The sequence below is a fragment of the Alligator mississippiensis genome, chromosome 8 (genome assembly GCF_030867095.1).
Source record: "Alligator mississippiensis isolate rAllMis1 chromosome 8, rAllMis1, whole genome shotgun sequence".
In the NCBI taxonomy this organism is placed as follows: domain Eukaryota; kingdom Metazoa; phylum Chordata; order Crocodylia; family Alligatoridae; genus Alligator; species Alligator mississippiensis.
The window spans coordinates 74,646,897-74,674,844 of record NC_081831.1 but is presented as its reverse complement, the minus strand read 5'-3'; the positions used below and the strand labels follow the sequence as shown (position 1 = coordinate 74,674,844).

The 27,948-nt window shown below is 44.4% G+C and overlaps 1 protein-coding gene and 1 long non-coding RNA gene across 6 annotated transcripts in view; one reads left to right on the top strand and one right to left on the bottom strand.

The window, feature by feature from the left end:
• Positions 1-2,679: 2,679 nt before the first annotated feature.
• On the bottom strand, positions 2,680-4,834 carry LOC109284420 (uncharacterized). Its single transcript, XR_002091873.2, has 2 exons — positions 4,692-4,834; positions 2,680-4,041 (listed from the first exon to the last, which is right to left on the bottom strand). It is a non-coding gene; the product is annotated as an uncharacterized LOC109284420 (long non-coding RNA).
• A 298-nt stretch (positions 4,835-5,132) lies between these two features.
• Positions 5,133-27,948, top strand: part of MTM1 (myotubularin 1) — a 50,784-nt gene continuing 27,968 nt past the window's right edge. The window contains exons 1-4 of one of the 5 annotated variants that reach the window (XM_006271284.4): positions 5,133-5,230; positions 25,065-25,136; positions 25,879-25,951; positions 27,506-27,600. In XM_006271284.4, coding sequence (XP_006271346.1) covers positions 25,074-25,136; positions 25,879-25,951; positions 27,506-27,600 — 231 coding nt within the window. In that variant the 5' untranslated portion in view covers positions 5,133-5,230; positions 25,065-25,073. Of the gene's footprint in view, positions 5,231-5,305; positions 5,854-13,219; positions 13,388-13,733; positions 13,759-25,064; positions 25,137-25,878; positions 25,952-27,505; positions 27,601-27,948 lie in introns of those variants that run through there. The other 4 variants (XM_019492775.2, XM_019492777.2, XM_019492776.2 and 1 more) reach the window with 4 other exon arrangements.

The following is a 27,948-nucleotide window of genomic DNA, read 5'->3' as shown; positions in this document are numbered from 1 at the left end:
AATTTTCTCCATCATAATAGGCACCGACCCAGTGTGTGAGTGCGTGTGTGTGCGTGTGTTTAAAAGGGGTTGCACTTTAACTTGGGTTTTTGGAATTCCATCTGTAAATTGTCGACAGTAAAGGAGACACTACAAGGAACGGCTAACACTAATTTTAAAAAACAATTGTCTCATGACGTCCTCTAAAAGTACATCTTATCTGGAACTATTGAATGCTTCTCCTCAAAATGGACTTGAAGACTATGGGCCAGATCTTTACATGATACAACTTGATTTAGCTTCACTGAGAATAAGCAAATTAAATAATTACATTCAATAGTGATTTCCAAGGAAAATCTATGAAAAAAAATGGATTTGGTGATGCAGAAGGTTTCATTCTTCTTTCTAAGAAATGATTGAGTCTACGTGTTATCGTACGTAGTGCTAATATGGGGACTGGGATATTGAAGGTACCTTCTCTTGGGTTACATGAAAAGCAAGTTTGTGATCACCAGGGATCCTGGTTTTCTCCGATTTAAAAAAAAAAATCCCCAATTTTCAGATTTAAAGAAGTAACCCAAAATCCAGTGTTCCGGGATTAAAATGAAACACCACTATATATATACTTGTACTTGTCTATAGATATCCATATATTGTGATGTTTCATTTTAATCATGAAACACTGTGGATTTTGGGTTACCCTTTTAATCCAAAAATTGAGGATTTTTGTTTTTTATCAGAGAAAACCAGGAACCCTGGTGATGACTTGTGATCATGAAAGATCCCATCACTTTCCCTGGTTCCAGTTTGGATAACGACAAGTTGCTTACTTGAAATATAATAGAGAATACTCTCTGCCACCTAAACCCTCAAGTCCATTTTTCTTTTAGAAATTGTAGCTGTACATGAACATATAGCTTACTTAATGGTGAGTTTCCAAGTTATCATTTTATGCTGTCTAGGTTTATATAATCATTTTACACTAGTTATATGGTATCTGGCTGAGCAAATATCATTACCAGGCCATGAATCTTTCCATTTTTATCTCAAATTCACAACCCCCCCATATCTTCCACTGAGAACTGCTTTTCTATTATTAATAGTTATTTTCTTATTTGTATAGTGGTATCATCCAAAGGTCTGAAGTTGGGGGTGGGGTGGTATTGTGCTAGGTATTATATAAATGCTGTGGGCCAGCAGTTGGCAATGTATGGCCCACAGTTTGGCTCCAGCCCACCAATGTTTTGTAAGAGGGTCACCAAGCTCCAGGACCTGGCAGAGTGCAAGGAGTATCCTGAAGTCCAGTGTACTTTTGGATGTGCGGACAAGCTGTGGCTGCAGCATGGTTTGTTCTGCACCAGGCACAGGCAGCAGCTGCACCAGTACGGACTGGGACAGAAGGCATCAGCATGTCCCTGATCAGCCAGGTGCATGGTGCAAGACAGAGCTTCGGGATGCACAGAGGAACCACAGCCGTAGCCCAATGGTTGGCGCATGCTGAGCTGGCTAGGGACATGCTGATACCTCTAATGCAGTCTCTCTCTGCTGCTGCAGCTGCTACCTGGAGCACGGTGCAGAATGGACTACCTGAAAGCACGCTGTGCTCCGGGACCCTCCTTGCAGTCTGCTGGGTCCTGAAGCGTGGTGGGCCATGTGCTGGGGCGCAGTTGTGACAGCAGGGGCTGGAAGGGGCTCTGGCACGTTCCTGACCAGATGGATTGGTGGAGCCGTCAGTCGGGCAATGATCCACGTGAGGCCGTGATCGCTATGTTGCAGCGGTGGGGATGTTCTGTGTCTAGGGACATTTTGGTGCCTTCAATCAGTGTGTGAACAAGTGCTGCCTGTCCCCAACTCCCTTTGGTTGTGTGCAGGGCTGGGGACTGTCTCACCCTAGGGTTGGCAGGGGGATAGGATTTGCTCTGTTGAGTGCTCCATCAGTCCTTTCCCCTGCTGAGACACTGCAGTGAATCCAGTGTACATATGATTTGAGACAGAGCCACGCACTGTTGCCATGCTGTGGGAGATCAACCCCATAATAAATGATATATTCCAGCCTCCCTCAAGACTGAGCTGTGTTAATTCAGCCCGCTGTTACTGACAGGCTGCCAACCTGAGCTGTAGACAAAATGCTTGTCCCCCAAAACTGCAATATAAAGGACAGGACATATAAGCAGAAGAGCACCAAACAAACGTGATGTTGGAAGTGATGTTAGAATTGTATCTTGTTAATGATTTTTCAATGTTGCCAGCCTCAAATGTTTGAAAGTCAGGAGTTGGGCCTCAAAAGGAGTTGTCAAACTGGTTCAGAACGAGTTGTGGTTGTATATATGAGTTGTGGTTAAACTTGTATATAATCTATATCCGTATATCAAAGCTGAGATTGTATCTGTATCACTTGACTCCATGAGCCTGGCAACAGAAGAATGGGAAATACTGTCTTTTTAAGTCCTGGCCTAATTACTAATTTTAATTTCTTTTTAAACTTTGTCTACTGCCCAAACTGTGCCTTTCCTTATCTCTTTCCTTATTTCTTTGCTTTATTTTATTTAGGTGCAACCATCATGTTTTATGTGTACTAACGTGTATAAATTCTTACAACTGTATGGACTGCCATTAGCTTTAACGGGACTCTGCATGGGACAGCAGGCTCCTATACAAGGTCGACACTGGTATGTGTAAAAGTGCTGTGTAAATTAAGAGTGCTGTATACAGGGTCTTTATTAAAATAATATTTAACAAGTAACATTTTGAGATAGTATCCATAGGTCACATGAACTTTGAAAATTTGCTGTATGCTGAAATCGGACGCACCGTCTCATCCCAGGAATAAATTATTTAAAACCAGATTTAATAATAAAAAAACAAACAAACCTGGTCACCTTTTCCAGTTATTTCTGAGATGCATTGTTAGATTTGTATAGCTGGGAGAGTTCAAGACAGGTCTGTATTACATCCCTAGTTGCTTAGTCCATGGATATTACTCTGTACAGATAACTTCTTTATTTAAAGGTGTTGGAAAAAAAGCAAAGTTCCCAAAAGATCTCACTTTAAAAATAACAACTGGCTCCACTGCTGTTTACATGCAAAATTCCTAGTTGATAATATAAGCAAATGAAAGGTCACCTGCAAAGGATATTTGTAAAATTGATTTTAAGAGAGTTAGATATTTTCTCCTTTTCAATATAATCCTTCCTCTCTTACACACTTACACACACTCCCTCCACCTCCCCCCCCCCCCGCAACAACGGTCAGGGCTCTCTATAATTTGTTAGTGCAACACCAGGATGCTAGGATAGACTTTTCCCACCATGTGAACTGGATGAGGATACTGGCCCGAGTCCAACATGCACTGTTTTTTTTTTTCACATCACTGCTTGACGCTGGCAAAGGTGCTTCCACACTCGGCTGATGCAGGAGCAGATTTTTCGGATGCATCTTACAGACTCGAACCGGCAAACTCCAGGACATGTGAGTAACTTATGCCACGCGTGCAATCTCATGATTGTCTATGTAAGTAAAATTATCTGTACGCTTGTAAAATGGTGCCCTAAATTAAAAACAAGGCAGCAGGAAGAAATTGAGATAAAAAAACCGAGGAAAAGATCATGCTGTTACCGGAGTGAGAAGTGCACGAGGAGCCTTGGGCATCACACCTGTTTATTTGCCTCACTTGTTTGAAGGAGATTTCCTTGCTTTGGATAGCTTCCTGCTAGTGAAGAAATGAATGTCTGGGTGAACATTTAAATTCCCACTGTGTTAGTTTTAAGCCAACATTGTCTGAGTTGTCACAGCCCTGATACTATCAAGGCGCAGCACTGTTCATAAATATTTGTTGAATGGTCTCTGAAATAGCTTTGTCAGACAGTAAAAAACCGAACGATTCAACAAAGCCAGCAGTGACGGACGACTCGCTTGCAGATATACTGTGTATATCTTATTCAGTCTCTCTCGACCTGGGAGTAGCACCTTTGTAGTGCCACAAAACGCCACATCCAGTTTGCTGATCTGGTGTCAGTCCACAGACTTTGCTTTAAAAGAGGAAGGCAGAGAAGTGGCTTTGAACTGGAGGAAGGAAACAGGAGTGACATTAAATCAGCCAAGTTGAAAGACGCGCCGAGCGGCCACAGCAGTGAAGGGTAACTAGTGCACGTATGCTACTGTGCTAAGTGTGTCGCGCGTTCGGCTCTTTAAAGCACGACCTTGCCTGTAAAACTGCCATGCCAAAGAGAAGAGAAAGGAAGCGGCCATGGGGAAAACGAGGCAGCTGGTCTGGGAGGGGGGCATTCGCTACACAACGCTGGCCGGGGACGGACTTCATTTCTGCCTCAGCTCAGCACAGCCTTCATCCGGACACCTTCCTTCGCCAGCGCTGCTCCTGCCCTGACAGCCCGGCTGTGCAAAACTCACGAGCTTCCTCCTCCCCGGCCTAGGGCACACCTTTTCAGTCCCAAACTTGCCGCCTCCCCCCCACTTTCCCTGCTCTCCTCTCCTCTCCTCTCCTCCTCGTCCCTCTTCCCTCTTCCCGGTTCAGCTCAGGTCGTATCGCGGGGCCAGGCAGGGGAAAGGGACGAAACCGCTCCGCACGTCGCTGCCCGCGCCGGGGGTCCGCGGCGGGGCTGGGGCTTGACCCTGTCACCTGGCTTTTCCCCCCCACCCCGCCAAGATTTGGAGGCCGATCGCTACGTGGGAACGCGGCCTCCGTCCTTTCTCACCTGCCCCAGCAGGGCACGTCGTGACAGAGGCCTCTGCCCCGGCTGGGGCGGGGGGAGTCTGTTGGGGAAGGGGCTTGTGTTGGTGCAAGAGGCAAGGGGGATCGTGCTGGTGCAAGGGGGGGTTATGTTGGTGGAAGGGGGCTTGTGTTGGTGCAAGGGGGAAGGGGGCAGGCTGCCTCGCGGTGACGACACCGCCCCCTGCCGCCGGCGCTCACGGGCCCACCCCGCCCACGTGACTCAGGCCGCCAGGACCACATCTCCCAGCATGCCCCGCAACCCTCCCTCCGACTCCACTCCCCCGCGCGGCGGCGGATTCCATCTCCCGTCGTGCCCAGCGCGGCGGCGGACTCCATCTCCCGTCGTGCCTCAGGATGCGCGGACTCCATGTCCCGCCGTGCCCCGCGCGGCGGCGGACTCCATGTCCCGCCGTGCCCCGCGGCGGCCCAGCCCTGGCACCGGGAGGGGGCGCGGCGCGTCCCGGCCCGTCACGTGACCGGCGAAGTTGGCCGTGAGGGGAGCGGCGGCGGCCCCACAGCGCGGTGAGTCCGGCCCGGCCCCCCCCCCCGGGCCCGGCCCCGGCCCCCCCGTCCTGCCCCCGTGCACAGCGCTGCCGGGTCTGAGCCGTGCCGTGACCGCGCTGGCACCTCGCAATGACCGTTTTGGGGGAAAACGGTCGCACGCTTAAAAATATGCAAATCAGTCTGTAAATAAGTCTTCCCGTGACTCGATATTGCTCCCTCGAAGCCGCTAACGAGGGACCGGGGTCCGGGCTGCACGAGTCGGCGCGTGTCTTTACTTCGAGGCCGGCCGTCGCAAGGAAGCGCAGCCAGCCAACCTCGAAATTGGGTTAAACCCCGCGAGCGACTTGGGTTTTGCATCTGTCGGCAGCCGCCAAAACTATCGCACGTTTCGAACGCTTTCGCCGTAACAGAGCAAGGTTTGAAACCATGATGGTGCGAATACGGCGGCTCTCGTTAGCAATGGGCGTCCAGCCACAACAACGTGGAGGCGGGCACGAGCGCTGACGTGCGGCGGGCGCGTATCCGGCTCTTCGGCGCGGCCTTCCTCCTCCTCGTCTAGACGATGCGACGTCTGGGACGGTCGGGGTAGGGGTCTGGCCGAGGCGACCTCTCGCCGGCCCCGCCGCTCTCTACTTCGTTAGGTAGCAAGTCCTCTCTCCTCTTTCGTATAGCATCAGGTATCGACGGCCGCTATGTGGTATTACCGCTCAACGCGTGCGTTTCATCTACGGGTTTGTAAAGAGTCACAGCGTTCGATTCGGAGCCGTGCTGTTTGGGCGCCGCCGCATTGCCACGGGGGCTGTCCAAGAAGGTCACTTGATGAAGTGCGGTCTCGAGGTGCCCACATCCAGGTTTCGCTCTGTTCGGCTCTTGGACGACTGGTGCCTCTCGAGTGTGGGGGGCACCAGCTCGCCGACAGCGGGGGTCCCAGATCGGCCAAACCTTAAGTGCGCGTCTGCCGGCACTTCAGCCGTGCACCCCCAGCCGCAAAACCAGATCTCAGGGTGCACGTGCACCCTGTGTGCGTTGCCGATGGTTCAGCTTGAGCCGCACTTCTCAGTCAAGGTTGTACCTGATGGGGACCTCGTTAGTGTTGTTATAAAACGCTGTAGGGATAGATCTGACTGTTCCCAGTGGTCGGCCTGCTGCATTGCTGTCTGTCAGTTTGGTTCAGTATCCCCAATTTCTTCCAGGAGCTTGTGGATGTCATGTACAAACCATTTATGACTTTTGAGCCTCTTAAGCCTCCATCTGTCTTCAGTTAACAGGTGATGTGGAGCAGGTGATTTTCGTCATCTCTTGCCTGTATTGCCAGGAGTGAAGTTGTTACTCCTGACGGTGCGAGTGTGTAGGACTCTGTATGCTGCTTTTTCTTAAAGAACCCAAATTCTGCTTCTTCAGGTTTTTTCCACACACTAGGCTACTTGACTTCAGAGGGGCAGAATTGCAGAGAAGGGACCTCCAAAGGCCATGTAGTGCAGCCCTCTGCTTCTGAGGCAGGACCATCCCTATCTAAACCATCCAAGAGAAACCATAATCTTAGATAATGCCTTCCCTACCAGACTTGTAACGGTGTGGGGCTTGTTTGTTTTTTTTGTTCTTGGTTTGGTCTGAAGTTTCTCAAAACAGTTTGCTGCATGCACTTCTGGAGAAAAAGCGCATGACAGATGTAGGTCATCTTGGAGTTGTTGTTTTTTTTGCGCTCTTGTGCTTAGATACGTAGCATTACTGTGAATGTAGTATACAGTATACATTTTATTTTCTAATATTCTAATAGAAAATAGATGCTAATGTTCTAATAGAAAATAGATTATATAATGTATACCACGTTCAGTATATACAACACAATTTAGAATTGTCCATCCTGGAGCTCCAGGTTGGAAGATGCTTCATCTTCCCATATAGACGTTGTTCTCCAGTAACACTTTGGTTTCTTATCGTACATTAACGTGTCTACCACTTTCAGTCTGCTCTTCCTCTGATGCTTCTCATCTTGACATTTTTATAATATTAACTAGGGCATATTTTGGCAGCAGTAACAATGTATGCCTTTCCCTACCTCTTGTATTCTAGTCTAGACCCAATTATAGTACAAAAGGCAAATGCTTCTGACATGGAAAGAATGGAACATATATTACATGAAATACATGTTGTAAAACTAAACATGTCTTGGCAGAAGCCAAAGACTACCTGAGTCTTAAGGTGCAGCAACTGGTGAAGTTTCTCCATCAAATTTGTTGGTCCTCTTATAGCCAGTCTCATTGGGTAAGACTTCAGTTTTAGAAGATAATCTAGCCAGTTGTGCCTCCTCTCAGTCATAACACTTGCCCCTGCTGACAGGATTTGTATTGGAGGAGCTGGGTATAGCATTACAAAGAAGGCGAAGTGAAGGAATTCTGTATCCAAGTGACTGCATTTCATTGGAAGGCAAGATTAAATTTCCCTTTCCATCTTACCCTAGTCCTTCAGTGAGTGTTTTTTAAATAGGGGGTATAACTCATGGAAATCATAGAGAAGTAGGATTGAAAGGGACCTCCGGAGGTAATCTAGTCCAATCATCATAAACAAATCCATTGTCTAACCCAGTGGTTCTCAACCTTTTAAGATTCGAGACACCTCCTGGATAGACTTGAGGCATCACTTGGAGACTGTCAGCTTAGTTTTCACTCATTTTTCCATAGATAAAAAAATACAGCAATTTTTCTACTACAAAGAACTCAGAAAGACAACAACTGTAGATTTCTGTTGGAGATTGAGTCTATTGGGTTTGTATTGTGGATCACGTTTGCAAATCTAAGAGTGCTAAAATTATGTGGTACCCTGGTTGACAATCACTGGTCTAACCTATTAGCAAAACTACACAGTTAGCTCTGATGCAACTGCAAAACAACACCCTAACCTGCTTCAGGTAAAGCAGGCAGCCAACTTCTGTCTGCAAGTAAGGTTGTTAAAATATGCTTGGGAGATCCAAGGAAGAGGCCCACAGCCCCCACTACAGAGGAAAGACCCCTCCCCCCCAGTCCATACCAATCTGACTGGGAGATAAAATTCCTTTCTGACCCCAGGTGCAGCTATCGTGTGACTGCGAGGAGGGACAAGACCCTTTAGCTAGGAATCTCCAGGTTCTAGTCCCAGCCAGAGCATTGGCATGCCCCAGTCAAAATCCCCAGCCTTGGCTGCAGCCAACCCCAATATTTCTGAGGAAAGCAAACACCATCCCCCTCTGATTCCTAATGCAGGTAGTGGCAAGAGGGAGAAAAAAATCCTTCCTGGCTTCATATGGCAGCCAGGAAACCCAGAAGCATGGGGAATACCCGTAGTAGAACATAGGCATACCAACTACTCCTAGATCACTGCTTATCCAACCTCTTCTTGAACACCTCCATCGGTGGCTAATTCCACAACTTCCCTAGGCAGTCGATTTCACTACCTCACTCTTGCAACAGGGAAGAGATATTTCCTGATATTTAATCTAAACTTACTTTGCTGCAACTTCAAGCTCTTGGTCAGCTCTCTGCAGCAAGAGAGAAACAGCATTTTCTCTCTTTATAGATTCCTGCAGATTTTTGAACACTGCTACCATATCCCCTAAAGTGCCGTTTCTGCAAGCTGAACATGCCTGTTTCCTTCAGTCTGTCCTCATATGACTTACCTTCCAAACTCTTCATCATTTTTTGTCACCTACCTCTGGAACCTCTTCAATTTCTCCATGTCCTTTTTAAAAGGTGGTACCCAAAACTGCACATGGCACTGGTGAGGTCTCACCTGAAGTATTAAGTAATCTAAATCTAAAATAGTGCTGTGCTTGTGCTGGCCTGTCTGATCTTCCAAAATATACCAAAAATGCTAGTGAAGAGCAGGGAAATAAAATGGGGTGATCCTAATGTATGAGTTCTTAGAGCTTCAATTTCCATTTTCAAATAGAATCATCAATTAAATCTTTAGTAATAAAGTGGTGGTGGCCTGAGGAGGAGAACAAGCCAGAGAGATGCCGAAGATTGTTGTAAATTAAACCTTGAAGCAATATCTGGTGGCCCTCAGACAATCCATAATATCTGTGTCATTTGACAACGTGGGAGGTACAGACTACTTCAAGGGGCACAGGGTGAAGAAAAGGATCTGTGGAGGTTTGGAAGACCATGGATTAACCATGTAGATGTGCTGATGAGTCTATAGGTTAAATAAGTGTTTTTTGGAAATCACTGCATTTCTCCACTGTTTCTTTTGTGCGTCCTAATGCTGCAGGGCATTTTGTGTGTGTATGTGGAATTGTTGCCTCAGATATGGGATGTTAAGTAACAGGCTCCTATTTTGCTCATATTGCACCTGTCCCGGCCTGCAGGGCACTGAAGGATGCTTTTTCATCTCAGCAATGTGTAATTTTATTGCAAGGGGGAATGGGGATCAGAGTTAGAAAGGAGGAGAGGCATGTAGGAGGTGAATAAGGAAGAAGTCAGAAAATGCAAAAGCAGCAAAAAAGAGGACGAGGAAAGAAGTGCATGAGAAAATGGATGGAAAAAAGTAGGAGCAGAAATTGTCAGGATGTGGTACCAGGGGCATCTGCCAGAGTAGGTGCCAGAGTAGATGCTGGTCTCCCTTGGTGTCCAATGTGAAAGCAAAAGAAATATCAAGATAGCAGGTCAGGATCCATCTTCAAAAACTTACTTTATCAACATTTCTTATGCACACATTCCCGTGGACTCCCTAATCTGTCTTTGGAGATGTCTCTTTAACAACAATTCTGTTGTTGAAAGACATCCCTCATTCTTACCACAAATGCCACTCTATAGTATATAGAAAAAAAAATCATTTAATTTGAAATGGGGAAGTAGGTAAACAGTTAGACTGTAATGCTGTGATCAAAGAACAAGAATAGTTTATACCTCCATCAGAGCTGCACAAAAAGGCTAATAACTTTTTGCAAATGAGGTTCACCTGAAATTCAAATGAGAATTAGAGATATTGTACATTAGGTGCAGGCTACAAAGGAAAGCCAAAAAACGGGGAAAGGAGGAAAATTCAGGAGAAAAAGATCCCTTTTATTTAATAGTTTAAGATCTTTTTAAATCTTGTTGTGTGTGTGTTTGTTTTTTTTTTAATGAGTTTCATTCACTTTTCACTTGGATTCCAGCAGCAAACTGCAGGGTCTTGGTGTATTTGTTTTTTATTTTTAAACACAGATGAAGAAGCATCTTTTAGGGGTTCTGGGTGGCATTGTGAGAGTACTTGGTCAAGTTTTCCAACAAGCACTTTTATATTCCCTTCCATGCTGCCCCTTAGGCATAGGAGCCCCTGTAAAGAAATAAACAGGACACACACAAAAACAGTACTTGCTTTTCCTTCAAATCTCTCTAAATCGGAATGTGCTGTCATGCCTGTAAATGCAAAAAAGTGGTTAGGTAGTTGATATGCTGTGACTGCTGCTTATTACATTAATCATAACCATCTTGCTGTTGTTCAGTCTCTGTTTTTATTCTTCTGTTTTCTCATTTAGTTCAGTTCTATTATAAGCTGTTTTGAGCAGGGGTCATTGTCTTGTACATGTGTGGTACATGTGAGGGAATTATAGAGACTTGAGTTGGAACCCCTGCCAAAAAATGAACATAAAGCTTAATATTCTCCCTCAAATGATCCAGCTTCTCATTCATCATTTCACAGAGAACTGGCAGTACAAGAAGTATTACTGTACAGTCTTCCTAAAAGAAGCCTGTAAAGATAATCCAGTCTGAGAGAAAAGTTTGCTGTCTAGCTACATCAGCTAGAAAGGTCCCCAAATGTTCTGGAGCTAGGATAACGTTGTGGTATAGAATATGCTCAAGGATTAGTGTGCATACTCTGTGAGTTTGAGTGTCCATCCATGTTGATTTATATGAGTAAAGATAAATGGATATGAACAATATTAAAATGTTCTGTAGATAGTACGTGCACATTTTCAGTCAAGGCCCGTGCACTTAGAGAGCTTTCAGCGTGAGGGAAGTCCGACTTAACAGGCCACTTCATGCATATTGATCACGGCCTGAATCAAAAAGTCTACTTTAAAAAACCTAAGAGACTTGGAGCTCCAAAAGTAGAACCACTTACTGAACAGAGATGAGGCCCATTTTGCCAGTAGCGACAGGCACATGATTTGATTAATATGTAGGCACTCATTTATTTTTCGCAGACCACTGATCAGCAGGTCCATTCAGACAGGTTGTGATGATTCAGACGAGAAGGGGAGAGAGATTATCAGTGGTACAGGTTCAGTCTGCACTGAAAAGCTATGGCATACAGAGAAGTGGAAAAAATAATTCCTGGTTGATATAGCAATGCAGGCAAAACCCCTGGTGTGGGTGTAGGTATGCTGCTGGAAAAATACTTCTGTTGGCTTAGTTGTGTCAGTTGGGGAGGTTGTATATCTACACTGACACCAAAAATGCCTGTCAGCATATGCTGCTTCTGCACTGGCTCTGCCAACATAGCTGTGGATGCAGAGGCTCTGTCATGCTCAGATAAGACAGCCATGATTTTGTGACCTAGTTAACATGCTTCCATTTCCTAAATCTGTTAGTTTAGGGTCCTTTTTTTGGCTTGCAAGTTCTGAAACTTGAGCTTAACTGTAGCAATTGACCAAAGTCTGAGGAAGATGTGTACGTACAAAGTGACAAAAAACTATAGTGAATCTGCTAGTTTTTAAAGTAGGGACTGTGGATTTGAGCTCTTGTATACCCCTAGAAGGGGAACTTATGAAAATATGTATTTGGCTTGTTTTAGGAGGGGAATGAAGAGAAAACAGCCTCTTAAACTCCTTTTTGAGAGGATGTAGGAAAAACAAGCAGAAGACTGGCATGTGCTATCCACAGGAAGGCAAGGGAAATGTGAGCCAGTAAGTGGCACAGAAGCTCATTCAGAGTAGGGATGTTGTGAGAGGAAGAGGAGTAGCAGATGTTACCACAATAGAGGCAGGAGTGGCAGCATATAGTTTGGAGGTGAGGGTGACGTCAAGAAGGCTGTGGAGTCTGCAATAAGAAGGTCTGCCGACAGAACTATTGGCTCTGGGTGTAAAAGGATGTTTGCAGAGCTCTTGATCTGGATGCAGCTTCTGCCAACAGATTTTCTGTGGCTCTGGGAGAGCTGGTGTATTTTTGGTTTTAGAAAAACTCTTGTGCTGCAGGATACACTCTACTAGCAAATCTTGCATAGTAGAAAGTAGGGATGTGAACAGTTAATGTGATTGGTCATATTTAACCGATAAGCCCAGTGGTAACAGGTTGTAGCTTAGTGTAGGGTGGGGTGCAGCCTGGGGGAAGGGAAGCCACATGGTGCCCCAGGAGGAATCAGAAGGTGGCAGGGCAGGAGTGAGGATGGGGAGAGGATTTAATACCTATAGTTTGACTTCATGGAGCTGCTTGCAGCCTCCCTGCCAGGAGGTTCATGGAGGTTAGCCCCCCCCCCCCCCCCCCCCCCCCCCCTCCCCCTGGGTTGCCATACCGATTAATTGTTTAACATTGTAATTACAACAGGATAGTTTTAAATCTCTATTTACATCCCTAGTAGAAACAAATGGGGGAACTTATGAATTGAGAATGCTGACCTGCCTGTTTCCAACCATACAGTTTAACTGGAAGATGTCCACCTGCCTGACCCTACTATCAAAGAGGCAGTAAACCATTAAGATTTGCTTTTAAAATGTGTGAATGCATAGGAGCTACGCAGTAGGGCTGTGCAAAATGGCCCTGTTCCATTTCGCCCTGAGTTTCGATGGAACAGCGTTATGTTTCGAATTTCATTTAGATCTGTTTTGAATTTCATTTAGATTTGGAACAGCTGTTCTGTTTTGCGTCGAAACAGTGAGGCTGTTTCAGTGCTGTTCCAATGTTTCACTAGATCGGGCCAGGGCGGGTAGTCAGCCCAGCTGGACTGACTTCCCATCCCCAGCACTATGGTTGAAATGTTTCAACTGGCCTTGTTTTGTTTTGAGGCTATTTCAAACCCCTTTGTTTCATTTTGATTTTGCTGTTTTGACTTCAAAATGAGTCAAAACAAAATAGCCAGTGAAATTTTGCACAGCTCTACTACGCAGGCAGGGGGAGGAGTGGAATCGGTCTCTCCCAGGCCAGATGAAATTTTGTAGCTGGACTTAGGTGGAAGCTATGAAGCCCACAAAGAAAAGGATGAATTTTAGCTGAAACCAAGGTTGCAAATAGTCTATCTGCTTGCTGTTCACCTTTGGACAAATAATACATTTGTTATGAAGTAGATGTTTTGATTCTTCCTAATCAGTTGCTGGTAACTGGCTTGCAGAAGAAAGTGTCAAATCCATTTTTCCTATTGTGAGAATGTGGTTGGACATGAGGGCTGTTGCCCCAGTCTGGTAGAGGACCGGGCTGGGTTTTGTTTGGAGAAGCGAAGGTGCTGTGTAATCTGTCATCTGAAGCGTACGCTAAGAGGGGGTGTAAAACATTGCTCATCCCTTTACAGCTTGATGGGAATAGAGGGGTTTGTGGCTGGGTAATCCAGTCCAAAGGACAGGGAATTGTGGAGCTGTACTCTGGGGAAAAGTGCAGGTAAGTGCTTCCCTCTTGAAAAGCATGTCCTCTGACAAACGAGAGATACCTCACTCCTAAATTTTGACAGAAGGGATCTCAAGTTTACTGAGCTGCTCTAAGAATTGATTTAAATGTTTCTTTTACTTGCTTAAAGATATTGTTGCTGTGTACCTACCAGACCCGTTCGTTCACTTAGTGTTGAGTTTTTTCTTTTTCATTTGTCATTCGCTTGCTAACATATAGCAGGTAAGGGCTGGTAGCCTCTAGCAGGTGAGCATATTTGTAATGTGCCATAACTCACTGCACAAACTTTAATTGTTCTGTGTTTGTATGATTTTATTTTTTCAAACATGAAAAACTTGAAATTGAACATCATTAATCTTCAACTGTGTTGCTTCCAACAGCATTGAAAAAACGTTTAGACAATATTTAGTTTGTGTGTATATGCATATAACCCAGATTCACAGTTTAACCTCTTAATGTGGTTTCATATTTTGTGTTTGGGTGTTTTTTTCCGCTTCCTTTCCTTTTGAAATGCATGTTAACAGAGTGACTTGTACTTCTGGCAGCAACTTCATTTTGCTGTTCTATTTTATGCTATACAAGTGAGTCTGCTTATTTTTCTGCAGCTTCTTTTAAACTTTTTGGTGACGTGTTTTGAAATTTAGCTACCTTATTAGGTGGTGCTTTTTTGAAATTATGGTATGGCTGGCTGTATTGGCATCTGTATTGAGAAATACTTGTGGATTTGTTAAAATCATAGATAAAATGGTTTTCTATTTCTCCTTCCTTATTTATGTATTGCTGGATTCTGCTTTCTAGTACTTTATGAATGAGGCTTGTCTGAGGTTTTGGGAAAGTGCTTTCCTTACAGAAAAAGTAGAATTTAATCTGCCGTTTGACCTCATTTTGTATCCCTTGTTATGTTTAAATCGAGTTCTAAAGTATTTGATTAAGTTGCCTCATCTGATAATTGATTGGGGGAATGCTTGTAGATAACCCAGACTCGCATAGCACTCTTACATGTATTGATGCTGCTTGCTTTAGTAATCTTCCCAAATATCTTGCTCTATGAAGATGAGCCTGTTTGCCTTTTAAACCTGACTTCAGTATACATTTTTTTTCTTCAGTAAAAGGTTCATATTGATTGTGCGGGCCGGGAGTGGTCCGAGGCTTTCGGGGGCGCGCGGCGGGCTGTGGCCAGCAGCCCTGGCACGTGGATCGGGGAATTCGGCACAGCGGACTAGAATTAGGCACGGACGCGTAGCAGTTGATTAAAGATTATTTTACTTACACCGTAGATGGTCGCGGTGCAGGCAGGAAAGCTTTGCTTAAGTTGCAGTTACAAACGAAAAGAAAACTCTCACGAACAAGACCCGTAGAAAACTCGAGCCTCTTAAACCCGGAAAGAGCTCTGGATACCACGCTGAGAGTCCAAAAGGTGACTCTCCACGAGCGCGCGGGGAAGGGTACGTCGAGGGATCAGGCAGCGACGGGGAGAGGCTAGAGGTTGATCAGGCCCCTATATCCTTCTTAAGGCACACGCTGGGTTCGTTAAGCTCCACAGCGCTTAGAGTTCTTCACGAGATATGAAGTCCTCCTTCTCCTCCTCCACGAGATGGTTGTGGAGTTGTCCTCCAACTTGGGCGGAAACCACTCAAGCCTTTTATACGGCTAGCAAGCCAATAGCTAGCCACCACGTGGGAATAATTTAGAAACAGCCAATAGTGGGGCACAAATTTGCATGTGAATGGCGGGAACTCCTTTGCACCGGGGTTTTCTCTATGCAACTGAGAATTGCACCGTGCAAAGAAAGCTCCTCGTGGCGGGAAATAATTCTGCAGTGCCGAACGAAGCGCACACACAGTCATACCCTTTGGGTCATGACATTGATCAGTCAATAAAATGGGGAATTTGTGGAATTTTTTCACTTGCTTTTTCTTGTTTTAGTTTAAATAAATCAAATATTTTCTCCATGTAACTGAGCACACTCAATCTTTGCTCCACTGCACATAGAATTTATAGATTTTTTATTTTTTTTTAGTCCAACATTTAAAAAGAATCTCTTGCCAGATGTGCTGACTTTTAACTTTATGTAGGGGGCAGGAAAGCATGATTTTCCTTACTGCATCTGCAGGTTGTTACAAGGGTTGCAACCATATTTATATAATATAGCAACTCTAAAAGATTATTACATGAAACTGGCAAGGATTTTTGTGGGTTATCTTTTATCAGACCAACTGCACAGTTGGGATAGGCATAAAGGAGCTTGTTGGAGTTGAGTGTCATAGATTTCATAGACATTAGGGGCTGGAAGGGACCTCTTGAGAGTTGATTGTCAGTGATATTGTAACTGTGATGGCCCAGCGAATATTTGAAAGCAAAGATTTTTGTGGGTGGTATCTTTTACTGGACCAATTGCATGAATGCACACTAACAAGTGCTGCCTTTGCACCCGTGCTGCTAATCATTTCCCTTCTGATGTTCTTTGTCCTCTCATTTATTTTATAATTAATCTGCATTTGCCAATTATAAACTCAGTGACAAATTACCTAAATTTCTCTGGCTTCATTGTTTGGAGTGTTTTCTAACTGCAAGCAACGTGCAACAAGAAAATCTTGATTTAGGTAGACAGAGCAGTGGATCCAGTGGAAATCTTAAATAAGTAACCTGATAGTGTGGGAAATATGGCTTCTTTCTTCAGAGTTGGGTTAATTCTTTTGCATGCCTCCAGTTCTGATGAAGTAGTCACGTTTTCTACAAGTGTCAGCAGATCATTCACTATAATCTCTAAGCTCTTGACACTGGTCACAGAAAGAATGAGAGGTCTTCAGCTATTGTGTTCTTCTGTACAAGATGTGATTATGGAATATATGGAGAGATCATTTCTTTTCATTCCTTGTTCAAAAAAGAAAAGAGTAACTACATCAAATGACAACTTGAAATGGCTTTTGCAAAGTAGTTTTCTTGTTTGAATTTATTCATTGGTGGTGGCTTAAAAATATGATTTAGTACCTATAAGAGAGTGTATGTTATCAACAACAATTAACTTTATTCTCAGAACATTTGTAGTATGCTTATGTTAATGTAGCTTGGATTAATTTTAAATTGATGTTGTAGATATAAACTATCTTTAATTGTGTCCACATAAGAGTTTGCACCAATGTAACTTAATCAATTAAATATAAGATTTAATTTAATTTGTGCAACCCTTTAGTGGGTTATCAGTGTCATACGAACCATAACTTGTTCCTGGACCTCAAATAAACTCCAATAATTTAAATTTGATTCATAAATGTCTTTGGAATATTCTTTCCCAGCCTTGTAGGTTCAAAGGAAGTAGGAGTGCTCACTGAAATTCCTACACTTCTGAGCTAATAAGCTTTGTAAAGGAAGTGATGAGGCTTATGTGGAAAGGTGAATACCCTGTGCTTTCCTTCATCCTAATAGATTTCTCCAAGTCTTTAGGGAGGATAGAAAGAAACGGGAGGGCAGGATGGAATTTTTCTCCCTTTTGTTGACTTTTTTTTTTTTTTTTTTTTTTTAAACAACGTGAGGGAAGCCCTGGGAGACTTGGGCCTCGTACAGACATTCACTTTCTCTTGGGAGAGTTGCATCTCTCTCGGGAGAAACTGAGAGTGTACAGTTGTTCAGGCTTTTCCTCTCGGAGTAAAACTGACCACTGTAGGAGGTGGGAATAACTAGGGTTAAATCGCTCCCAGGAGACTTCCTCCTGGGAGAGCAAATGTCTGTACATGCTGTGGCTTCTCTCAGAAGAGATCATAGTCCTCCTGCATTTCTCCCGACCTAGTCACCTACAGCCCATGAGTTTTGAGTGGGCTTCTCAAGTCCACTCTTTTGAGAGCCCAAGAAAGCTGTGGACAGAAGTTTAAAGGTACTTAAGTGCCTAGAGTTGGTGTGTGTTTGTGTTAAAAGACCTAGGCACTTAAATTGTATTTAAAAATCTGTTCTTTTTTGTCTATACATACAGGTCATTAGGAAACTTATTGAGATCCTATTTCCACGAGACTTTGGACCAGCTAGTATAAGTGCAGTGATTCCCCCCCCCCCCCCTTAATGAAAGATTAAGTTCTGAGCGGTGTTTGTTTAAATCAGGGGTGGGCAATTATTTCAGGCGGAGGGCCGCTTACTGAGTTTTGGCAAGCCATCGAGGGCCACGTGGCAGGCAACCAGGGGGAGATAAATATTAATTTTCTGAATTTTTACAGGCTCCACGGGCCAGATAGAATGGCCTGGCAGGTTGCATCTGGCCCGCGAGCCGCATTTTGCCCACCCCTGGTTTAAATGCTTTAGTAAGATCGTCAGAACAGTGCTCAAACTGTTTAACTTCTCCGTACTTGGAAAGTCTTAATTTGGTAATTCTCATCTGATTAATTTAAAATTCTGAAATAAAACAAGTCTAGTTACCATTTTTTTTAACGTTATTTTTCATGGATTTGTTTTGAGTGCATATGTTCAGGTGACACGAGTAATAAAGTCGCTCTTATGCTGGGAAAGTATTTTGCAAACTTCTTCCTATGGAGTGGCTGCTATTGCTCCATAATAATTAGAAACTGTTCTCTAATAGTTCAGTAGTTACTGAAACTATTTTAAGACTGATGAAATAAACTCTACAGCAATATTACTTTGGCGGTTTGCCAGAACCAATGCTTTGGTGTTCTGACAGAAAAAAGAAATCGGTGTTTTAAAAGGAAATGTTTAATGATGGATTAAAAAAACCCCAACCCTTTACTGACAACGAGTTGGCTATTCCAGTGTTAGAAAAGAACATACAGAGTGCTTCCTGCACTGGCAGGTACTGTCATTGAGAACTTGATCTTCTCAACCACTTCCTGTAGATCGTAATTTAGAATTTTGTTTGTTGCCTTATTACTCCATTAAGTCTCAAGTAAAGTTTAATTACTTGACTCGAGTTTCCTTATAAAGCAAGGGAAATAACAGGTGTGCATTATATGTTTGTCTTCCCTGGATAAGCTAAAAAAACCAACTTGGTTGACTTCCAACACAAAAGTTGGGTGGTAAGAAAAGGACTTTGCCAGGTAGTACTTTGGATGTTTTAATGATGTATGTGAGAGCTGTCCAGCTTCTAAGTAGCTAGGGGTTGCATGCCCCGTGGGTTATCCCAGTGGGAGTCATGGGCCCTTAGGCCATATGCTCTGTGGACTCTGCCACCCTCCCTCCCTCCCTCCCTCCACTCCTGTTGTACCATGTACCCAGAGACCCCCTCCCCATGCCCAGTGTTGCAGCACATACCTGCATGGGAGCCCCCCACATCCAGCAGTGCACATCTTGTGGCCCAAGCCTCACCCCAAGCAGCCCATGCCATACCATGCTGTGCCACACTGTTCCCTGCATTGAGCTCAGAAAGTAGAAGCTAGAGGAGGGAGGGGGAGCCCAGAGACTGGCTACCATTGGAGATGGGCTCCTACCCGGCCACCACTCCAGAAATTGCAACGTAACCTGTTCTAGGCTGCACGCATCCCATGGATCGCCAGTTAGACAGCCTGATGTATGTGGTAGCTTCCCCCGAAAAATAAAAAAGACTACAACATTGAACTGAACTCTTTTTGACAGTGAATTCTTATTGTGGAAGAAATGGCACAAACTGAATTTATAACAGTAGGAAACCTGATAGCAGGGATCCTGGTTTTCTCCATTTAAAAATCACAAATTCTCTGATTTAAAACCCCCCAAATGCCTCACTCCCCAACCACAGCCCCACCCTGGACCTTGCCAGTGCCCCTCACTTTCCACCCACAGCCCCCTGAGCCCTGCTAGTGCCCCTCACTCATCACCCACACCTCCCTGTCCCCCAGCCCTGCTGGTGGGGGCCAGGGACCTGGATGCACCCCCAGCCGCCAGCAGTGCCTGAGCCTTGGCTGCTGCCTGCGGGAGGTGATGGCTGCTTCCCCCTCCCTCATAGGCAGCATGACTGGAGCGGAGCCCATGCTGTGGGGGAGGCAGGTGCAGGCTGTGAACTTGGGCTCCCCACCCTGTTGCTCTCTACCCAGGACCTCTGTGGCCCAGTGGGTGGGACCCAGTGTAACAGGGCAGAGCGGGGTGGGGAAACTTAATGCCACCACTGCACGCCCTACGCTGCCATGGCAGAACTCCCCAGGGGCGCTGCGTAGGGGGTGCATGTGGATGCATGTGCACCCCCTGAGCGTGGCAGTGCACCCCCTCCTCTGAGCTGTGGAGGCCTCTGGGAGAGGGCAGCAGGGCAGAGAGCCCTGAGCCCACAGTGGGCAGTCTACACTTGCCCCATGTACGAATCTAGAGGACACGTGCCCCCCATTGCCCTCTTCTGTTCCCCCCCCCCTCCCAGAAGTGCTCGCCACAGGAGCAGGGAGCCAGGCCTCCCCCAGCTCAGACAAGCTGCCCGTGGCTCTGTTCCGCTCCCTGCCTGGGCCCTGTGGCCATACATTCTTGCTCCGGTCCTGGGCCCCAAACCCTATGCCCCACCCGGGCTGAGCAGCATCCCAGCTTCAGCCCTGCCCAACTCCCTCTCTTCCTCCCTCACTATGGGAGTCTCAATTTTCACCCCCCGCCCCAATAGACTTGCCTGTAAGAGCTGTTCTCCCACCTGCCTGGCAGCCATGTGCGTGCGTACATGCGCACATGGTGCCCCCTGCCTGAGCACTTTCCTCTTGCTCCCCCCAGCCCCTTGCAGGCTGGAACTCTGCCAGCCTGCAAGGGGAAATCCATTTCCCACATTTTTTCTCTTTAAAATGAGAAGATCTGGGTTTTACCATGTTTTTCCATGGCGAAAGTAAAACCCAGATCCCTGCTGATGAGACATTCCAATTCTGTTGTGTAATTCTTAGAACACTTTTCCTTGTTTTTATATCTTCTGAAATATAGGACGTTCAGGCAAAAGGATTTGTTCCTATCATAATTAAGATGTCTAGAGAAATGAGGCTAATGACGTACTGAGGAGCACACTTCCTGAAGTGCTTGTGCAGTGTATTTTTTACTTTTTAGCCAACAAATTAGATTTTTAGAGCACCCTATAATAGAGCAAAAATAAATGACAGGTGCTTGATGGGATAAAAACAGAATGTTATTTTGCATTGCTGTCTATCCAAGCTTTAAAAACAAAGGTAGGTTGCAAGTTCTATGGATTTCTTTCCGTTAAATTGAACCTTTGCATAAATATTCCGTACAATTTTAGTCGGTACTTCCTGTATGTTCTGCAACTCAGATGACTGGGTTTGGGCCCTGTATCCTGACCTGTACAACTACAACCTGATCAATATTCAGAAACTATGTGACATGGGGTGGGGGCGGGGGTGGAGAATATATTCTATCCAAAGAAGGCAATTCAACAGTTTAGGATTCCTTTATTCAGTTATAGCTGTGCCACTGGCTCGGGTCATACCAGTAGTGCAGTTAGAGGTGTGATTGCAGCACCTATAGCCCACATACCCAAGCAACCTTTCATTTTGCAGCTTGGGTACAATAGTCATCAAGCCAGAGTGACCTGCACCTTGTTATGGGCTAGGACGGGGGGGGGGGGTGTGAAACACAGACCGTGGGCTGGATGTGGCCCACGGTGAGTCTCTCATTCCCCTGGCCCAGGCACCATCTGGCCGTGGCACACCCTGCTGCACACAGTCCATGCAGCGGGGCTGGGGTGGCTCTGCAGCTGGACTTCCTTTCTCGGCAGCCCAGGTGGCCGTGCCTCCTTCTGGCTGCCACTGCCTCTGCTGGCCCCAGCCCCGTGGTACTGGCAGGGACCCGTGCTGCACAGCCCTGACCCCATGTGCTTGTGCCTGTTCTGGGCTCACTGGCCCGGGCTCAGCAGCAGTGGCGCCAGCCAGAAGCTGTTCAGTGCAGGGGGGCGGGTGAAGCAGCCCCTCCCCCTCCAGCTATTGTCAGGACCCCACTGCAGCATCTTGGAGCCCACACAGGGCTGCCCTGCATCTCCACAGCTGTCCCCACCACCTCTGGGCTGCCGCACAGAGCAGCAGTGGCAGCACAGAGCAGACGCACAGCAGTCTGGCGCAGGCTCTAGGTGCCTGCAGTAGGGAACTGGTGGCAGCAGCAGGAGAGGCTGCTTTTTCCCTGTGCTGAACAACAGCTTCTGTCTAGTGCCGCCACTGCTGAGCCTGGGCCGGTGAACCTGGAGCAGGTACAGGGTCAGGGCTGTGCAGCACAGGTCCTTGCCAGTACTGTGGGGCTGAGAGCAGTGGAAGCCAGGAGCCATGGCCACCTGGGGTGCCTAGAAAGGCAGTCCAGCTGCCAGTCATAGCCGCCCCAGCCCTGCTGCATACCCAGAGTGCAGCAGGACGCATGGTGGGTGGGTGGTGCAGAGCAGGCTGGGTCGGGTCTGCACGTGGGTTCCAGCTGATTCGCGCTGGCAGGGGTGAGTCCACACATCCCACAAACACTGCCCCCACTCGAACCCTCCCCAACACCTCCACATGTACCTCCCCACCACACATCTGCATGCCTCTGGGGGGAGCCCTGCTCACTATGCACCCCCGCCCATGCACACCCCTATCTACCCTTTCCCTCCACACACCCCACAAACCCCATATCCACCCAGCCACACCCCCATGCACCCTCCCCCACACACACACACACACATCCACACACATACCTCCACCCCTCTACACTCCCCTACAATATACAAGAGTAAGACTTGCAATCACCTCTATATATACCCCACAAACGCACAAATCGGGACAAAACTATTTTTAAAAATAAATTTAAAATACATGATTGTCCGTGTTTCATTTTTAGTGTATAATTTGGGTTTTTTTTCCAGTTACAAGATGGCAAAACCCATCCCAAAAAGAGTACTTCTGGGGGCAAGGGGAGGGACTTTTGGTGGCAAAGGTCAGGGATTAGGGGGTGGAACTTCCAGTCTCAAGATGTTGACCAGGGGGCGGGGCACCTGTCAAGGGCAGGCCTTGAGGCCTTTGACAGCTTGCCAAAACTCACTAAGCAGCCCTCCACTCTGGGCTAGGGAGGTACTTGGGATCCTGGTGATCTTGTACAGCCTATACCGCAGCCCATTCCACTGTGGCTTGACTGCTGTTGATACCTGGACGATATAGTTCTCATTTTGCTAGTATGTCCAACATATGCTGCACTCGCATCCTCATGTGCAGAGTACACATGATCCATTTTTTGTAACTCTATTCTCCATTCTACTAGGGCATTTATTTTTATTTTTTAAAAATGTGTTTCCACAAAAGGATATTTAAAAAAAAATGAATATTTCAGTAAATATACCGGAATATTAATGAATAATGAATACTTTCACATTATTATAATTAAAACAGAACTCAAACCAAGAACAAATACAAAAAGCTCTTCAACATAAAGGACAGCTTCAGCATTCAAAGAAATGAATTCTTCAACCACTTGAATATTTGGTGTTCAAATACATACAGGTGACACAAGTTAGCATTACAACTAAGGAAAACATTACATTTGTTCAGAATTTCCTGTACTCTGAAAGATGTAGCGGAAAAATTGTGAAACGTGTTTTTCGTCTGAACCTATAAAATTGATAAAACTAGATTCCCCCTTGTTATGTGTAGAGGATCCTTTTAATATAGGTAGAAGAAGGGGGATACCACAATTAAAGTGACTGCATATGAAATATGGCAAAAGCACTATTTCGTGTTTGGGACTCCATGAGTTGTGTTTTAAAGCAAAGCAGTTTCTTGAGTGCAAAAATAAGGATTATTTTTTTTAATTCTAGTGAAAATCAAAGCTACATTCAGCTAGCTGAGCTCAACTCCTAAGCTGCAATAAAGGTGAATTTTTGGAGAAAGTTGAGCCTGAAAAAGATCTAGACAGGAAATTATGCTTCAGTATGACGGTCATCCTAGCAACTTAATGTGCTGCATCACAGATTCTTTATTGCTCATGTTTCCAGCTGGAATATAAATAGATTTGTGCTGTTCTCTAAAGGGGTGTTTCTGCTTTCTGCTATATTTGCTAAGCTGGGTCATGGCAGGATATCAGAAGTAGACTTAAGTAAACTGAATATCGGGCTACTCACATTTGCCTTGCTGTTATGCACTCATTACACAGACCAACTACAAAATAGAAATTATAAAAAAAACTCCCTAACAGTGAAACACTTCCTTGAACAACCCAGGGGTTTCAAAGCAAGTTTGTTTCACAGTTCAAGATGGTTGTTAGTACTGCTGTCTGTTCATACTGTTGTGCAGGAGCAAAGGTAGACTCGCCACTTGGTACATTGTATAAAGAGAGATTTACAAAATTCTGAAGGGAAAGGGCAACGGTGCTTATTTCTAAATGTAGTCTTTTCAGTTAGGATTGCAGTAAGAAAGATCTTGCACTTCTTGTTGGTTTAAATCAAATGGCACCACAGAACTTTTCACAGGGCTGCTGCAAATCAGTAAGTGAGCTGGATGAAGAGTGCCCTGCTAATGAAAGGGAAGTATAACTGGCAGTCATTTCTGAAAAATAGACTTGTGCCTCTGCTCATAAAGCAAAATCAGCAAACGGACTGAAGCTTGCTTGCTTGCTAATCCGGAATGGTGTAGTTCAGTATTTAATCAAAAGCAGCTTTTTGAACTTGAAATTAAAAAAATCTGCCTCTTCATTTCAATGCGTCAAGGCTATAGAGATCAAGAAAGTGGTGGCAAACTCCCTCTGCTGTTGGGTTCATTGAAGTTTCATTGTTTAACTCTTGAAAGTGCTTATAAACTCAGATTCTTTCCCCCGTCTTCCCACTGTTTCTCTTAGCTTCCCTAAAACTGTTCTGAGTACACTAATGTTAGTGTCACAAGCTGTAATTCCTTTTAATTTTGTCACCATTTTGCCTAAATGAAAGTTTTGGGTTTTTTAATGTAAATAAATATTCTAAGTAAACTGGGTTCCTAGGCTGTGTCTGTATGTGGCAGAAATCATTATTTTAAGTATTATGACTTTTGTTGATTCCAAAACTCCATAGGATTTTAAACACAAAACTTAACATGAAGAATCCCAGTTTGTGAATTGAAGGGGGAGGGGGAGGAATAGCTGGGATTGAGACCTGTTGTACTCGGTTGCTTTAAAAATATGATTATCTGAGTAGAGGTGCTGTTCTTCAGTTCCTTCACAGCATCTGATGAAGTAAGCCACTGTTTATGAATGCTAAAATTTCTCTGACTTAGTTAGTCTGCAAAGTACAAATCTACCCTGCCTTCTAATTGTTTAAAAGCATTTGATTTTTAGGCATTTCAAAATCTTAACTCCCATTTTTGAAAATTGGAGAGCTGTGTTCTGATGCATCCAATCTAACTGAAATTTGTCTCCAATACCTGCTTTCTCATCAGATCCCCAGTATGGCTTCATCATCGACACCTAAATATAATTCCAACTCCCTGGAAAGCTCCTCAGTTAAAAGGGTGAGTGCCATTTATTTTTTCACTTTTAAATCACGTGTCTCAGGGGCATTAGCTTTTCATGTTCTTGAGCCCAAAACTGTATTTATATTGAGTTATACAGTCAAGAAGAAAATTTAATTACTTCTATTGTCATAATTTAAATACAATCCATTGTTCAGAGTTGTAAGACTGTGTTCACATGTTGGTGGATCAAAAGATTTTATCTCAAGGGTTTTGTTTGTTTGGTTTGGTTTGGTTTTTTTAATCTAGTACCTTACAGTCCTTCCTGGTGTATGGTTACATAATTATTCACTTCTTCTAATATTGGAAAATGCTATTTTGTTACTGTTTAGCTGTTTTTTAAGAAGAAAAATTCCTAGCATAATCAAACAAGTTACATCTAGCTGCATATAGCTGGCTCAGTTTGAGAGAGAAATCCCAACTCCACTTTTCAGTTACAAGTTAAGGGCTATATACGTACACACATACACACCTTGCTCTGTCTTGGTGCTATAGAAATTTATATTCAGATTAAATGTGAAGATTATTTTTAATGTTTCTTTAGTAACACATGTAGCCAAAAAACCTTTACTTTTGTCCTTCTTTCCTTGCTTTTTTTTTTTTTTTTTTTATAAATTCCTGCCCTTAAAATCCTTTCTTCATTTACTGACTCCTATATTTTTATGAAAGTTTGCACCAGTATGATTTGAAGTGATGGTGCCCAGTGAAGAGCCTTCCAGTTTTGATGCAATTTTTTCTTTAGACCCCAAAAGATGGAACTAACTGGGAACAAAATGAGGAAATACCTCGTCTACCAGGAGAAACCAGAATTACAGGTATAAGGTTATCATTGAACCATCTAAAATACTGCATGTTAAAGGAGATGCCTGCCCACCTATGTGTAGATTTACCCCTACAGTGTTGCATAATTGGGTTTGGCTACTGGGGAAAGCTTATTTATGGGAAAAATCACTAATTTTTTCTTAAAGCCAATCAGTGTTATGTAACGTTTAATCCAAGGCAGACTCACGTACAAGGAAATGCCCCATTAAGAGTTGCTTATTAATCATAATTTACTGCACATATAGCACATGTCTGGTGACAAGACTCCCCAGTTTGCTTATGCTTCCAGTAGATAATGAAACATACTGCACATAACACATCAATCTCTCCTATAGTAATGTGCTACCTTGGCAACACTAACAAGTCAGGATTAGTAAGAGCACACTGGTTAAGTGTGTGGTGTTGTGTTAGAGAAATAGGAGACTTAGTTTTGTGTCCCAGTATGAGGAAGATTAATGTATTGTGTGCAGGGCTGCCTTATCTGTTGGAGACAGACGGCTGCTCTGTGTGGAGTCTGCTGCTGTCAGTGGAAATGTGCTACGTGGGTGTTCAGGTGCACATAAGAGGTCTTTCTAGTTTGATGTTCTTTGCTTCAAGGGATGCATTGGATGGGCATTGCATATGAGCAACCTTAGCTTTTTTTTAAACAAAGCTGTTGTTTATGGGGGATTTCCTGGGTTTCTTAATATGGGCAAGTGAAGTCTGCTGGAGGGGCAACAAGCATGGTCCTCCTCACTTTCCCTATATGGAGGGTACTGTGGAAGGAGTAGGGATACTGGATGGGGGTAATGGATCAGGACTTAAGGGCAGAGGAATAAGTAGGGAGAAAAGTATAACTGGATCTTTTGAATGGAAACAGTTATAACAGCTAAAGTAAAACTTCAGAAAAGTTTTACAGTAGAATCTTTTTAAGAGCAGTTTGCTATATCTGTGGTCTTTTTATGATGTAGATCAAGGCTTATTAGGGTTGGTACTGCTGTGTTTTAGAGTGTGTTTTGGGGTCTAGCTACTTGCATTACAGTCTGATTTATGACCAGGGTGGGCTTTGTTTTTTAGTTTTGTTCCGGTGAGTGGAACCAAATGGGGTTTGTTAGTGGAACTCATTAATGAGTCTCCTTCCAACCTTACAAGAGATCTAGATTTGAACTTGGAAGAAGGCAGACTGTTGAAAGATAAACCAGTTAATATTTAAGAATGTTTTCACTGTGAAACTTAAAAGTAGAGCAATTCAGTAGCCATAAGAAAGAATTAAAAGTCAGTCACTTCTCATGTAGCCCCAAGAAATTTAAAACACAAATGTAAGCATAATTCAGTGGAAATCAACTAGTGGAATTGGGGCAAATATGGAGTCTGAAACTTTTCATGGTTTTTTTCTGCCCTAGAAGATTGGATTTCAAATGGACAGTGTTTTAAATTTATGTGACTAAAGTTTTTCCTGCCTGCCAGTCTCTCTTCTTATGAGAATAGTTGCTCTTATCTTGCTGTTTACTAATATTGCCCTTTATCTTAAATATTAATTAGAAGTTAATACTGTGTTTCTTTTATAGATAAAGAAGTTATCTACATGTGTCCATTCAATGGTCCCATTAAAGGAAGAGTGTACATCACAAACTATAGGCTGTACCTAAGAAGTGTGGAAAAAGTGAGTAATTGTGAAAGTGTTTACACACACATCCGCTCTGCATAACTGGGGATGGCAGTGAGATACAGTTGTCTGTCACCTGGCTACAATCCTGCATAGCTCTATGGAGTTGCTAATCGGTGGTTGCCTAATTGGCTTACATGAAACAAATTGTTTTCAAAGTAGTCACAAAGGCAAATCTTAACCAAAATAAACCCCATAAAAAAATAAACCCAACTGCATTTGGTTCCAAGTTTGGTCACTTTTTCTTATTTCACTCTGTTCAACTTTGGCCCCCTGCCCCACAGAGAGGCATTGATGGAACTGCATGGGAGACTTCAAAGCAGTGTGTAATAATTGAAACAATAA